We start from the raw sequence: 16,655 nt of genomic DNA on the forward strand, positions 1-16,655 counted from the left end.
TTCTTCTCCCACTTCACCACATTTTCTAATGTTTTACTGAAAAAGCATGTTGCAAACTTGCTTTTGTACAAGCAGATCCAGAACTTTTTCCTTAATCTGTGCACTCAGGAAAAACCCAGGCACTGCAGGCAGGAAAAAAGATGAAATTCTACAGTCTGGACACCCATACATCTAAGGCATATCTATGTAGAGAGCCTCTTGAATGCCAATGTATTATGTAAATCCTCAAAGCAGGAAAATACATAATACTTAAAAAGATTATTAACCTTGTGCTGGCCACTTTCCCAACCATAAAATGATAAACAAGGAAAACAGAGGAATAGTTTCTTTTTCATTTTGTACTAGGGAGCTTGCCAGGTCTTTTCATGATGGGAGCTTGAGAGAAGATGAATAGTGCTGAGAGGAGATGGAATTAGCACCTGAATTTTGGCATAAAAATTGTGTCATAATATTGTCAGCTCACACTTTCATTACTATGTATTTCATGATATTTAAAATACACTGTCTCTGGAATCAGAAAAAAAAAAAAAAAAAAGATTGCTTTTGTACTTTATCAAGGTCTAATTCATAACAGTCAGGCCTTTCTCTCCCAGTATCCTGTGGGGAAAAACCACAATTACCAGATATTTACAGAAATCCTGTAAGAATCATGGCAAGCATAGTGTTGAATCCAGACCATGGAGTTGAACTCCTCACCTATAACAAAAAGCCATGTCCTACCCTTCACTACATTGTATTCCCACTTCAGACCACATCCTACAGCAGCTAGAAAGAGCCAAAAATCCACAGCCAATCACTTTGTCTGACATCCAACCTATTCGCAGATTTGTTACTACCATTATTCTTAATTATCTCTGACATTTAAAATACTTAGAAAATCCATTCACCTGAATGTCTTTAGGATATTCAGAAAATAAAATTAAGCAAAAACTCTCTAGTGAATTCCCTCATATTTCCATCTTCTGAGCTCTTCAGGTTACATAGAATTTTCAGAAAGTCAATTATTATGTCACCACATGTAAAGTAAAATAGGAAGAGGCTTTAGGTATCTGCATATGCCACAATAAAATTAACAGACTAAATGTCCTCATATCAGGATATTATTCTTGCCAGCACACATGAAATCAGTATTTCAAACAACAGGAACTTGTTATGAACAATAACAACCTGAAAACAATACAAGCAGCCTCCTATAATTTTATGGGACTCTAGACATTCCATATCAGGAAGCCTCATTGCAGATGATGTAGTTTTCCGGTAAACTTTCTCAAGAAAATGTATCTTTTAATATGAAAAGGAATGGTAATATCTTGATTTGCTAAGATTGACTTTGGTCTTCTACAAATTCAGTGTTCACTCAAAAAAATTAAAAGACACATTAAAGGAGCACCTCTTCTTGTGTAAACATAAGAGAATGGTAAAAGACAAGTTACAAGAACAAATATACAGAAATTAAATAATTATGTAGTTTATTTACAGTCAACTTGAATGGCAATGAATGAGTCATAATCACCTGAACCATGTACTTATCTTAATTCATGATGTATTGTCTGCAGGTATTAGACTAGAATCGATCAGAAGATGGAATAGAAAATATGACAACCAGCTATTGCTTTTGCTAATTTTGTGAGGCTAGTATGGACAGCATTTTAATACCTGCTCTCACAAGCCTGTTTAAAAAAAAAGAAAAAAAACAACTGACAGAATAGCAAAAAAATGTTTTCTGTACCATTCACAAGAAGAGAATATTTTTCTCTTAATGACTGTGTATCAATTCCCTTTGCAATGAACACAAGCTGTGACAAGAAAAAGAGCAGAGCCTCATCCAGTCATTTGACAGTTCCCAACATTTTCTGTCTTTCACTGGGGTAAAGTTAAATTTGTTTCATTTTGGATAATCAATATGGTACTGAATTTCTAGTCAGGTAAAAAACAGTATTTTCCCACAGGCAAAAATAAGCCTAAAAATACCACCACCACCCAATCCTGTCTCCCTTTGGCATGCAAAAGAGCATCACAATTTGCTGTATTTCTAGGGGAATACAGATTTTCCTGAAAAATCTTGTAAGAAAAGTCAGATGTCATGTTATTATAATGAACCTCCCATAAATCCAAAACCCTGTAAATAAAAAAATTATTTCAATATAGTATCAATTCTTAATACAATATCTACATAATAAGTCCATACTAATATACTGAGTTCAGACAAGTACATTATAAAATGCAGATGCAAGGGGCACTTCAAAGGCAGGAATGGGTCAGATAAATAAAGACAGTACAATCATATGATTTCAATACACCCTCCAAAAAAGATCAGCAAGTATAGATGGTGAAGAGACTTCGAGCCTCTGAGCTGTGTTTTCTTCTAACGAGGTTAAATTCATATCCTCATGTAACAACACAGTATTGCATTGGTATCCAGTAACACATTAGGATTAATACTACTATACAATACATATATAATTATCAGAAAGAACAGGACTGGACTTTACTGTTGCACATTCCAGTGATTTTAACTGCATAAATCTTGAGACGCTACCTGTGCTAATTTATCCACGCTGGCTCCTTATAAAACAATGAGTTACCTGCCTATGCACTACTGACTCAGAAAATTGTCTGCTCTCTCTCAAGTCTCCACTTAATCCCATAGATTCTCAGCTAGCACATCTGGTTTATGTCCTGCTCCATGGCTAAGTTGATCCCTATGACTACTGAGTTGAATTTTTAAGAAAGAAATGCAACACAACCTTGGTTTTTAACATGGTTTATTTCTAAGTGGTCTTATGCACACAGTCTCCATACATGATATTTTTTTTAGGACTGAGTGGGTTGTGAACTGCAGCAAGGTATAGGAAAGAGCAGCCAGAAACTTCTGAAGTCAGTTCTGCTGCTGAAGGAACTGTAACAAAAGATGCTCACAGGAAGAAGAGGCAGAAGCAATGTAAGCCATGGCTAAGAGAAACACCCTTCTAAAAGTTCTTTAAAACAGGAGTTGAAAAATTCACAAAACTTCCAGTTATTTGAAGTCTTAGGAAGAAAAGTTTCTCAACACCCTCAGCTGAGACATTTTGCCACAGTCTGAGGCATGGTCTTTTGAAGGACAACGCCGATGTTAGTTTTCAGGGTTTCTTTCTTTGTCCTCTGACCCTTCAGAAGCTGGCTTTGGCCAAAAGGTCAGTCTTGTGGGGTGGGAGAATCTGAAAAGCTTGAAGTCTATTGCTCTACAATACACCTGGTGTAGAAGGCTCATTTCTCATCCACTATAAATAAATTCAGAATTATTAAGAGACACACCAATAACTTGAAATTTTATGTAGCAGCTGGGGAATCTGCTGAGGATATACTCATCAGTTGAGGTATATTCTATGACCTCAGATGTAACTCAAACCATCAGCTCATATTGGCTCGGCCCTTCGCTGACAGGGACCATGTCACGTATCCCGCAGGGCAGCTGGAAGCCACCAGCGGACAATGGGGTGAGCGGCTGACACCGGCCAGCGGGGCCCAGGCAGAACAATGCAGCTGCTGCGGAGGTTGGCCCTGCCGAAGGAAACTCGCTTCTCCCAGGTTGTCTGAGGGGAGGGACGCTGAAGCAATGGAAATTCCCCAGCAGTAAAGGAGAACAAGAGAAGAGGTGTTGGAAGCTGTTGTTAAGAAGAGACAGTTTCTTCCAGGGCCTGACAGAGGAGAGGAGATTCCCCCAACTGACAGAAACACACTCTGTTCTGCAGGATGTGATCCTCCAGGAAGTATAGATTAAAAACTACTCCCTTACAGAGCACCAGAGCCTTGCAACCCCCCACTACTCCCCACTGGAGCACAGGGTTGAGCACACAGCTGTTGCCAAGGGACCTGCTCAGGCCAGGGGTGGCCCTGGATCCAGCACAGCACCCCACACCAGAGCTGGGCATCAGACACCCACAGCTGGCTCTGCACCAGCACCAGTGTTTTTGCATGGATCTGGAATTCTCTAGATTTCCCCCGTGATTAAAAGGTGTGGCTGCTGAAGAAATCGGTTTACAGAGCTTCCAAATTCCTTACTGCCGTTGTTATTTGTCTGCAACAGGAGTATCACTGAGGCCAGGGCGCGGGGAGGGTGTGCTGGGGCTCAGCGCTGCTCTGGGACCACCAAATCCCCCTGACTAGCAGGACTAACTCCACAAGGTCTGCACCTGGAGAGGAAACTTGAGGAGTAATCCATATATGCTAGATTAAAATACCTGGTAGAAATCCTTCAAACCCACACATACCCTCCCTAAAAAAATGTTTTCAAGTAAAACCTGTGATTTTATAGCATACTTTTTTTAGTAGTACAGCCATAATGGGTGTTTTTACTGAAACAAAGGGAAAAGTAACATGGATTTATAAATTCATTAAAATGCCATGAGAAAGAGCAGTGTCTAAGTAGACCCATTGACTGCCATGGCTTTTGGATCAGACCCAGAGGAATGCTGGAATAAGTGGTGAAGCATTTTATTTTCTAACCTTTCAGTGGCTACTGCAAACAATGGAAAATACAAGTACATACTTAGAATAACTCTATCCTTTGCAAAATGAGATCACACCTAAAAATACTTCCTTTTGTTGCTGTATAACTTCAGTTTAGGATAATAGCTATTACATGCATATAGTGAAGAGGAAAAAATATCTCCACAAATGCTGGGTAAAAATTTTATATTGCTAAGTAGGATTTCTCCTACAGAAGAAACTTTAAAATCTGTAGTGATTCAAGACAATTTATGAAATACTAGAATGAAAAATCTAGTTATTTGTGGACAACATGAAATAAGGTAGTAAAAATGTCAAGGGGTTGAGTTACTAAATTATTGCTTGCAGCCAGGAAAAGCTACATGATGATGATAATTCTTAGTATCAAATTATATCAAATTCTAAGAAACAACTGAAAAATGTATCTGAATTTTAGTTTTTCAGTTTGAAACAATTAGGGCTAGCCCACACAGCTTGAACTTCCTGGGATATACATGTGCTATTAATTTTTAACTTTGCTGTAGGATCCAAGCCTGAATCACCAGGCCCTGTCACTTTCTAGCGCAAAGGTGTGTTCTGTCTGCTTGTACCAGCAACTTTTCCAGTGCCCTTTTGTCTCAATTTGCAAAGATGTTTTTCCTGACTTTTTAAAACCATCTCCCTGAATTTCCTCAGCAACTTCCAATCCAACTGACTTTCACAGCTGTGTTGCTGTGCTATAGATTTCATCATTGTGTGACCAGAGAAGAGCGTTGGTTAAACTAAAATCTCCACTTAAGAGTGATTTTCTACAATGCTTCATCAGTTCCCTGCTAAGTAGCACAGATCTAACAGCGAACAATATTTCTGTAACCTGGAGAAAAGTAAATTAACATTTATAGAATAGCTCAGCACTGACCTTCTTAAGAGAAGAGCAGCATTTTCTTAAAGTTTCTTCAACTCCATTACATATAGAATTGGCTTGGTTTTATTTCTAAAACACCTACTGAGATTAATTCCAAAGCATTCCATCAAAAATGCAAAGTTGCTGCAAGAACAGAAATATATCCATTGCTTTACAAAGTGCAGAGATGGCCCTGTTCCCTTCTCTGCCAGTGGGAATTTTACCACTGACTCCAGAGAAAGCTCAGCCAAGCTAGTGATTTTCTAACACTTGAAGGCAATTATTTTTATTTTAAAACACAGGAATAGCCTCCTGCTCTTGTGCAGTTCTTAGCCCGAGGCTGCAGCCCTGCCAGCACTGTTAATGTCATTGTTTATGAAGTGTATTCCCAGTCTCCGTACACCCACGCAGGGCTCCCAGCCGTGATGTCCCCCTCGACACATTGTTCCAGCTCCCCCTGCTTCCTCACCTCCCGCCCGTCCCCCCACCATTGTTATCCCTTTACACCCACCCTGCATTGTTCTCACACCCGCCTGCCATCCCCACCTGGGAGGGACCCTTCCTCTCTCCCACTCCTTGCAGCAGTTCAGGCTCCTTTCTTACCTACTTCCATATATTCCACTGACCTACTGGCAGCAGAGCTTTTTCCCTTTCTGAAAGCACACTACATAAAGTATCATTACTACATCCCACAGCTTCTGCAAGCTGTGGGCACTTGGCTTTGAGAAGCCCAGTCCAAGGCCTCTTAAAGAACAAAAAGATTTTTATCTTTTTATTTCATTGCTTATTTCATTGCTACAGACTCTAGGTCAGGCCCAGAACTAGAATTGATAGAAAGTGTTACTGCATTTTCAGATAGGGTATAAAAGGCTAGAGCTGATACTTGTTTTCACTATGGAACTGAAATATGTAATGACACACACAAATATGTACAGAAATGGCTGACATTATTTACACAGACTCCATTATTTTGGTCACCTCGCTTTTTACTGCTGTCTAGTTGGTACATCCACCAGATTCTTTTGAAATAGTATCCACACTTTGCTGGATTTTTCATATAGGTATATAGGGATATTGAACCCAAATTTTTATGTACTTACTATTTTTTTCCTTACTTTTCTTCATGATGCTTCGCTTTCTCGGTTGAACTGCTTTCCAAATGATACTCCTTCCTTCCACAAAAGCATGTTTACTGTATAGACTATGATGCATTAACTGTTTTCCATGCTAAAGGTTTCTTTGCTTACCCTTGGAAGGAAGAGCAGCTATATATGCTTAGAGTAGATCAACTATAGAAACAAAAATGAATACCTCACTTTATTAATAGACAACTAAAGTATTTTGCATGTTCAAACACGAAAAACTTGTGAAGTCTTACCATGGCTCATGCGATGAAAGCAGTAGTATGCAAAGTCTACTCCCAGAAGTGTCAAATACCATGTCCACGGCGAGTCCCAGGGCAGTTCAAAGAGTCTGTAGTTATTCCATACGTATATGTAACTAATTAACTCAATACTTCTGAATAAAACACTGAAATAGAGATCCAGAATTTTTTATCAGTAATTCTGTCAGTTTTCATTTCAGAAACTTTTATATATTTACAATTTACCAGCTGGAAGTCTTTTTACAACACATAAAACCAGTGTCCAAGTTCTTCAACCTCTGTCAAGTAAGACTACTATTGACTTCAGTAGAACCTTTGCTTACTCTGCAAGGTTTCAAAAACCAATTCCCACATGCTCATCACCTGTGTTATGGCATTAGGTACACTCAAAGGCTGAAGCACTCCTGTGCTCTGCAGGTGTTATGGTGCTCCTGTTTTCCCAGAATTGGAAGAAACCCATACTTGCTAACTAGTAAGTCAGAAGTGATTGAAGTGTAGCAGCAATTACGCCGAAACACTAACATATTACATTAAAATACCTTGACTGCTTCTATTACAAGAAAGAACATGGAAGGGGGCAGGACTTCTGGGAGCAGTGAAATGTCTGATCTGCTCATCATATCGCTTCACTTCAGAGGAGGATAAATGCAGCAGGAGGAGACAAAGACCAGTGCCTTTGAAAAAAAAAGGGGAAGGGCAATTGGATTCTGAGAAAGTAAAATTAAAAAATAATGAACCTGCAAAGGCAAGGAAAGCGACCAGCTCTCACTGCTGCTGAGTTCCTGATCTACAGAGACAGGACAGCTGTCCCTGGCCTAACACAGGCTCAGCACTGAGACCAGGAGAAGGAGAGAGAAACTACCTCTGGAATGGGCAGGCCAAACCTAGTAGTAACTCTCCACAGCTGCTCAGATTAATACAAATTTGGGTTGCCATGGTCACACCCTTCTCTCAGCACCCTGATTTCACCAACTGGAGCGCTGAGCTACCTCCAAAAAAATTACTTTGATTTTGCTGGGTGAGATTTTGGGTGAATCAGGAAGCATTAAACCCAGGTTTGAATACTGAGAGGCTGTAGGCACTGGGATGGCCCAGGTGACAAGTGGCTTTGGTAGCTATGAAATGGTGCCTCAGATGCAGATGTATATATATTTAAACTGGCAATTTTGTAGAAGAAACCAGTCCATAGCAGGATTTGTAGCAGATTCCTCACACCATCTCCTACTACTCTCCTTTGTTGTGCTGCTGAAAATGTAGTGAAACAGTGGTGAACTGAATTAAATCAGCCTCTGAAAAGCAGCAAACAGAAAAAAAAAGAGAAGTAAGGGAAAGATACTAATCATAGAAAAGTCACAAATATACTTTTTTAATATATCAATGGGTGACATTCACCTCAGTTTAGGGCCTAAGAGTAAGAAATAAGATTATCACACACAAAAAATGTGTTTCTCAGATGTTATGCTGCTGCTGTTCCGTGGGGGGGGGAGGTAGAAAAATTATCAGCAACACTTTTGTACAACATCAAGTAAGGCTTTGAAAATCTATAAAACATATTCATAGCTGAAGAAAGACTCTGGGATACAAATCCAGGGAGCTTCCAAAGAACACTGCAGATAGCACACCTCTAGACACTACTTAAATGGAAGTGGCAACAAATTGCACGTATGTGTTTCAGCCATGCAAAATCTCACCCAAAACACAGACCAACTTCTGTATTTCACCTTAGTCTCATCTAGAACTTCACCTTACATTGAAATCAGCTGAAAGATTCCCTGTGCATCTCTGTCACATCTGATCATTCTTGCCTCAGTACCACTTCTCAGAGGTATTTCTTTCAATACCCTCCCTTTTTCGCCTAATTTTTTTTTCAGCTAGATTATTTTTGATATAGTTGACAGCATGGCCAGAAAAATACTAGAATCTGCAAAACTAAAAATATATACTCCTTCCCCTTTAAAGACTTTTTTCACACATCTGGATAACATCCCTGAAAAGAGTCTGGCCATGCCCTGTCCTTTTGGGCAGCTGCACTGAAACAGAAGAGATGCTCAGCAAACATGGTTGTTTCAGCTTACAAGCCATCCCCACCCGGCTATAGCTGAACTCCATCTTTTTGTTTTATCCGCTTTACTCAGAGCTTTTATACTCCTGGCATTTGCACCTCTTCCCATAAGTATTTTGAATAAAGCTAGATGAAAACACCTTAAGTTTCTGTGGTGCCACTAGTAATGAAGAAAAAAAGTAATCTGAACCTCCCAATAAGAACCTGCAAGCATAATAGTATCACATCCACCATTTCATCCGGAGAGCTGAAGCACTGCAAGTAGTTGCTGCTCAGAAGTAAAGAACTAATATTTTTTCCACAGCCAGGTGCACATCCTACCTACAATTCATTCCCAGCTTTATTATAATCACATAGGCTTTTCTCTTGAATAAAACCAAGACATAACAAACCCCATGAAAGTTCATTTCATTTTAGCAGCTTGACCATGAAGAATTTCTCTTGACTAGCAAGGACAGGTGTATCTACAACTTCAAAAACAACTTGGCTATGTCCAGAAGGTGGACCATACACACCTGGAACATGTTTAATTTTCATAAGAGCTGTGTTCTATAAATATTTTTAAAGAAGATTATATGTGTCTAAGCAGATTTTTGCAATTCACCTCATGAGGAATCTGTAAAGTTCAGTATAAATTCTCAATCCATTTCACAACAGGTCAGATGGGAGCTGATATTATTCAAACACAAAGAAATGGGCATTTCTTAACATCTTTTCAATGACCAGGAAATTTAAAACACCTCTTGCAACATACAGTATCAGTTATTATTAGGTACTGTTTTCTTACTTTATTCTTCTGCTTTTATTAACATATAATGCCTTTGCAGTACATCCAAAGATATGTGACCTGGAACATTTCCTCCATTTTTGATCAGCTTTCAGTATTTCACCCTTGAGTCCTTTTCTTTTTTTTCTCCACAGGCTGAGGCCAAGGTGTAAACCTTGAGCTAACCCTGCAATACATTTTTCATCTATGCAATTTTCTCTACATTCTTTCCTTCATGCTTGAATCTTAACTCTACAGCACATAACGTTAGCTGATTACTGTAATTAATTTAGAGTAATCCATCATATTTACTAGACAGTGCTGGAGAAAGAAGAGTTGCTCAACTATTTTTTTTAAATTTACAGTGTGCTAGGAAAGACCAGAGCTTGCATTCAATTACAATTCCTAAAGTTCACTTGGAGTTTTAAAGGTTTATAATCCCCCTTTTTTTCCCCTCAAGTTCCTTTTTCACTTCTTGAAAATACTAGGAGAACTTAAGAAAACTTTATTTCCTCATTTAAACGTTGTAACCATAAATGTGATAGAAGTGGATAGGTAAGGCTTTTGTCATCTAGTCCAATCCTCTGCATAAAGAATAATAAATTCTAAATCAGACAGCCTGTATAGAAAACTTTATTATATACATTACATAGATTTATCTTCTTGGGTTTTGAACATCACTGCTGAAAATTTTCTTATTATGTGCAAAGCACACTTAGGCAACTGTTATGACCTTGAGAGTTCTTGTCTCCTTGTTTCTAAAGATAGTACGTACTTTAATTAATGGCAATAATATTTGTTTTTAATAAACCATTTCCCCCTTCCACTGGGTCAGATTATCACTTTCTCTAATTAAAAAACTCCAAGAAGGAAATTCTGGGAGATGAACTCTCCATGTGGAAATGAAGATCTACTTATTCTAGATCCCTATGGGATAATGAAGGAGGGAAAAAGTGGAAGAAATTCAATTGGAAGAAAAGGCAGCTGCCCATTTCCAAAGAATACAAGTTCCTGTTGTGCTTCCTCCAGCCATAGAGCCTGAAACCACACCTTTAGGAAACTCCTTCCATGGTGTCCCGGACAGTCACCAAAAATGAAAAGGGTCAGAGACAGGACCTGTTCTCTCTTTTCCAAGCATGGAGGAAGATCTGTGTACCAAAATTGAATAGTCCAAGGAAACTGCCTCAGCTCTCACCACTATTGCAGTCACCACCTCACATCACACTGGGAACTGACCTGGTGCCCCTGAGCTAAAAACACAACCCTACAGCTGGACCTACAAAAGCTGTGCTCTCGAGGGCTGTAACAGACTTGTATCCTTGGAGGTCAAGCACAGAGGGAACCATGTTAAGACACCCTGGTCACAAGGTTATATTATCATTAAAAATAGTGAGATCTTACTACTACAGTTTCCCTGGGTTAAATAAATTCTGTTTTCCTAGCCTGATTCAAACTATATAAATGTAAGGTTTCAAAATGCTGAACAAAGGCAGTTTCTCAGTAATTCGAAGATATTCAGACCATTTATGTAACAGCAGGATACATGAATAATTAAATGCTCTGTAAGGTTTTATTTCAGAATGGAAATCATAAGGATTTCCATTCCCAAGGATACTCATAGAGCTTTCTTTTCCAGATAAAACACTGGCTCCAGCCACAATTGAAATAAACATTTTGATAACATGATTTCAGTAAAGAGAAGGGGGAAGGAGGTAGAGGAGCCTTGTGAAAAGATTCATTTGTAAAACAAAGCAAGTCTGCTGCAACTGAAATCCCCTTTTATTTCCTGTACAGGTGCCAGGTCTTGAACAGACACCCAATTTATTACCTTGTCAGCTGACTTATTAGGGTTGACACAAATCGAGCTGAAATATGCCTGACACACTGCAGTCAAGGCTTTTTTCACGCTTTACCACAAAGCCAAACTTCCCACAAGGTGGAAGGAAAGGGAGAGGGAGTTGTGGGAGTTCTATTCCCTGTTTTCTATCATCAAGATGAATATATCTCCTCTCCCATTCTCAATATGCAAAACCCAAGGCTAAAGAATAATTCACCAAAATGATACAGCTGGGAAATTATTATCAGGCTCTGGAAAACCCTTGATTACAGGAAATAGCACCTACATTTTGAGAAAATGCTCCCACCAGACACAAAAGCTGAATCAAAGCCTCTCCTCTTCCTCAGTATGGCTTTCTTCTCCAGCATTTTAGCCTAAACAATAGAAACCTCCAGGTTTCCTCAAGGACAAAGGAAAATATCAAATTCAAATTGAAGTAAAAGGAAAGTGACTCAGGTATCCCTACTAGTTGTATTTTACACACTATTGCACAATATTTTGCCTGACAGAGCTGCCCTTTTATTCACCAAACCTATTCCTGTTGCACTTCACTTTTTATTCTCTAATTTATGACATTAATATTAATTTACAGTAGTGGCTGGCATAAAAGGTGAAACAAGAGGTGTTGGAAGAAAAATAGCAACAGTGCTCACTTTTTTATTAAGTTCTAGTCTTGCTACATAATTCAAGTCACTTGTTTATCTTTGCTCATAAATATGTAATTTTTCAGTTGTATCAGTTAAAAATACAACAGAGATATTTTCATGAGAAGTTCTACTGCTTTCAGTGATATAATCCACATTAGTAACTCATTATGCCCTAAATTTATGAAAGGTCTTCAGATACTTTTAACTACATGTTATCTTTAAAAGACTAAAAAGCCTAGTTTAAAACCCTCAGTACAACTGAGCTTCTGGCACTGTAGCTTATTCCTCTTTTATGAGAATGAAAGTTGTATTTTTTTATACCTATTTATACCTGCCCAGCACTGGGGGCAGTAAATTATATTCCAGTATCTTCAGGATACACCAAACTGGAATATTCTGCAACGTCATCTCCTACAAGGCAATGCTCCTGATTTTTCAATATTTGTGCAAGTATCACCATGTGTCTTTAATACAAATGCTTGAATAGGACCTTTTTCCATTTGAGGGTCTGATTTTGATCTGTCCTACTTGGTTGTTCCACTGAGATGAGCAAATTTGCATTATAGTTTAAGTTGAGTTGGGAACAAGCCTATAATATTCTCAAAGGTCACATATAAACAAGCAATGAGAAAAGGGTACTCTATTCAATTCAGATTGTTCTAGGTAGATTCAGAAAAACCAAAGGAACTGGTAAGAGTTCCTATGGTCTATAAAAATACAGTGAAATAACTTCAGTGAAACATCATAGCACATCAAATGATTAAATAAGGAAAAATATTTACATGAGATTTTATGTTGAACTCCTTTGGTCATACTTTCTGAATGTTTTAAATAGTTTGTTTTTGTCCGTGATACACAGTGGTGAAAGTCTATTCTTTTCAGATCTGTAACACTGGTTTACACAATCATTAAGAGACATTTTCCCCAATCTTCCTAACTTATAAGTGTTGACCCAAGAAATGACTGGCCAGCTCTAAAAATGCTACCACTGTGCTCCATCTAGTGGAGTCCTGATTTAAGATTAATTCATTGTTTAGCAGAGATGTCCTTCAGTCAGAAGGGTACTCTATGCAGAAGCAATTTCTTCAAGTTTTTTTCAAAATGTGTGAAAATGACACAATTTAGCTTATCAAAAATACCAAAAAAAATGGAATAAAAAAATCTGCACAACATTTAATGGATTTGAGAAACCAGTAAATTTTGTGACCTACAGACACCACTGAGCTTATTACCATATTTTCAATAAGTTGTAAAAGTTGTACTGTAAATTCAGTTACAGTACTTTCACAGAAGAGCACAAGTATATTTGAAAATGTACCCTGACAGCTTCTCTTTGCTTCTCAAGACATGGCAAGTGTAAAGCTGGGCTCTGACATTAGGAAAGGGCAATCACCAAGCCACATACTGGCCCCACTGTACAGAAAAAGACCATGATACAATATTAAGGATGTAGAAAAATATGCATTCCATGTAAGAGGTTACAACCTAAAAGAGTAACTGGATCCCTAATAGGTTTGTGTGAAATACAGCAATCTGCAGAACATTATGGAACATAGAGACTACCAGTTGTTTCAGTCAATTAATTTGAGAACATCCAAGCTCTCCCAAATCCTTCCTTGTATTGCAAGGTAGCCTATAAGTCATTTAATTAGTAACTCCAGAGATTCAAATTCTGGCTCAGATCTTTCCTTAGTCATCACTAAAAAGTAGCTCTGTCTCACTGATATTCCTGTGTTCTGCCAGCAGCAATGCCCACATGTGCTCTCCAGCCTGCTTCAAACAAATGGAACCAGAGTACCAAAATTCTACAGTTTAAACCTCTGAAGATAAGGCTTCTGATATGCCTGGGAAGGGTGCAGATGGTAAAAGGGGATTAGGGAGGTAGTGATGAGCATGAGAGAGCAGGCAGGAAGCACTAGCATCTTTACTGGGCACAGCTGGATTTGGATTTACTGGAAGACATGGCATGATTTATGCCAAAATTATAAACTGTGTTAAAGTGATACAGTTAGAACACAAGATAATCAATCCACACAGGAGTAACTAATTTACTAACTTAGTCCCAATTGGTTCATCAATGCAGACCAGATTTAAAAAAAAAACCAAATAAAAACCCACAATCTAGTTAGATTAAACAAAAACCATTCAGGTAAGACAGTCACTGCCATGAGTTTAAATGAACTGATTTTGAAAATCCCCTTCCAGAGTCAGGCTTATGTGCTGAAAATCCTATCAGATCCTGGTGCACAGCATTACTCCCTTACTGAAATTGTTTATCTTACTCTGACTACTTTACCTACAGAAGATTAGTGAGTTAATTCAAAACCTGTTCCTTTTGACAGAGCTGTGAGGGCTGTGACCTTTGACAAAATGTGGGAACAATCAACAGTGTATATGGGAGAGTGAAGCCAGGAGGGTGCTCTTGTGAAATATGTAACTACCTAGTGCTACTTGGGAGTGAGAGGAATAGGTAGGTGAGTAGATTCTGTCTTTTCAGGCCTGTTACTTATTAAAAATTATATTTTTTGACACATCTATTGATAATGCCTTAAACTGCCATAACTAGCTGCTGCAGGCATGATTGTGACTGCAGGTTCTGTAGAGACTGAACCTAAAGCCTGACAGCTCTTGGCTGCCCCTTTTCCATTCCCAGACAACTTCCTTGTCTCTCTGTCTAAAGCAAATACCATTTTGCTCAGAGAGTGAACTAAAATAACTCCTTCTGGGATCAGATGAGCACCAGTACCAACACAAGAGAAAGAGAGGACTACATAAGTGAGTACAAGAAAGGCAGAAGTGCAGTAGCCAGAAGTTCAGTTGGTTTAAAGGCATGGCATGGCACAGCAGCTTCACTTCCCATTTAACCAGGTTAAGTGACTACCTTTCCAGTTTGGCCCCATCTGCTCATCACTGCCCTAAGTGTGGTGGTTACCAGCCCTCAGACCGGCCACCATAATTGCATGCATAGCTGCTCCCTGACCTGGCTCTGTCAAAATGAATGCAGCTGAGCTTAAACACCTCTTTTATAGTTCTTGGGAGGCTTTTGTTTCTGCTTTTAGTGAGATCGCTTTGTCAGGACCAGGTTAGGGAGCAATTAAATGTGCAGTTAAGTTGGCAGATCTAAGGGGGCAGCTGGACCAGAAGCAACACATCTGACCATGCTCTAAACAAACATCTGCCCAAAGTCTTAGTCAAACAGATGTGAAGAAAAAATGTACTTAATAAGCCTTGAAGTAAAAAAATAATTTACAAGAAACTGCATGTATCAAATTTTCTTCTAAGAAATGCAATCAGTAATTTATGAGATTATAATTTTCTATAGTCACATACAATGTATCTAACAGATACCTCAGGAAACCAGCACATACTTCAAATGGTTAAATCCATGTAGGCAACTTTTTTCTCTTCTGTCAAGACACTCCTAGCTCCACAAGGTTGTGAATAACTTGCACCAACTTGAAGCGAGTATATTCTAATCAGCACTGCATGTTGTTACTCTTAAAAACTGAAAACCTTTGGTTTCAGATTGCAATTTTATATATGTTACAGAGCAGATAACTCAGTAACACTACAAAAGCATTGAGTGTTTCTTGTCCTATAACCCTGGCTGCTCTTTTCCAATCCCATTTCTTGTTCTAGCACAAGATTGTGCACAGAGATAGTAAGAATTGATGCAGGTTAATGTGATGGGGAGGTACTGAACCTGCTTCCCAAGCCACTTCACCACAACACAAACGCTGATGCTGGCCAAAGAGGGTTGAAGGCACAGAGGGAGGAATGAGCAACGAGAAGTATCAGTCAATCAAAGGTGCTTCATTTGGGAGCACTGATGGTCTAAAATGTACATGAAACTGCCTCTTCAATCCAGTTTCTGAAAAAAAAGATTCTTTAAAATCCAGATGATGTACAGAACTGAATACACTGGTCTACAGCAGAAACAGGATTTGTACTCCTTTGATTTAATTACTGCTGATGTGTAGATATCTTAAGATACTTACTAGCATGAGCTAATGAAAAAGCATTTACTCATTCCATTCTCATGTTCAACAATTCAGAGAACTCCAACTTCCTCTGATTCAAAAATCAAGGTAAATAATGTATACAGATTGTAATACTCTCTTTAGAAATGGAGAAGTTCACTGCAGACTTGACTGACCAAACTGTGTCAGACATTATAAACATATGCACTCATACATTGCACAACTAAAAATTGGCAATTGAGCACGACCATAAAGAACAAATACTTTCCCAACTAGTTTGAAAACATACCTACCTCAGTTATCCCCCAAACAGTTTTTGATTTGATTTATGTTCTGCTGCTTTTAAAAGAAGAAATGGGTCAATATGAAATAATGCATATACTTGTAAAATGGATATTCATACCCAAAATAAACTTTCTCTTGGGAGAATATTTTTAAAGCAGCATTTAAAGTCTCTTGGCAATGGTTAGCTAGAAAAGTTATTTATTTATTTATTTAGAATAAAAGTTCTCAGAATTTTTTTACTAACATTTAGGATCCTGGGAGTAAACATAGTAATACAAGTTTCTCCCAAATTAATTTTCATTCCATACAACATTTAGTATTTA

General features: G+C 38.4%; 1 protein-coding gene across 2 annotated transcripts in view; it reads right to left on the reverse strand.

The window, feature by feature from the left end:
- AGMO (alkylglycerol monooxygenase) overlaps window positions 1-16,655 on the reverse strand; it is a 192,908-nt gene that overhangs the window by 166,015 nt on the left and 10,238 nt on the right. For both annotated transcript variants that reach the window (XR_008434249.1, XM_053960739.1), the window contains exon 3: window positions 6,750-6,901. Coding sequence is in view for 1 of the 2 variants with exons in the window: in XM_053960739.1 (XP_053816714.1) it covers window positions 6,750-6,901 (152 nt within the window). In the remaining variant the exon portion in view is untranslated. The remainder of the gene's footprint in view (window positions 1-6,749; window positions 6,902-16,655) is intronic.

This window comes from Vidua chalybeata, chromosome 1, assembly GCF_026979565.1.
Source record: "Vidua chalybeata isolate OUT-0048 chromosome 1, bVidCha1 merged haplotype, whole genome shotgun sequence".
Classification (NCBI taxonomy): domain Eukaryota; kingdom Metazoa; phylum Chordata; class Aves; order Passeriformes; family Viduidae; genus Vidua; species Vidua chalybeata.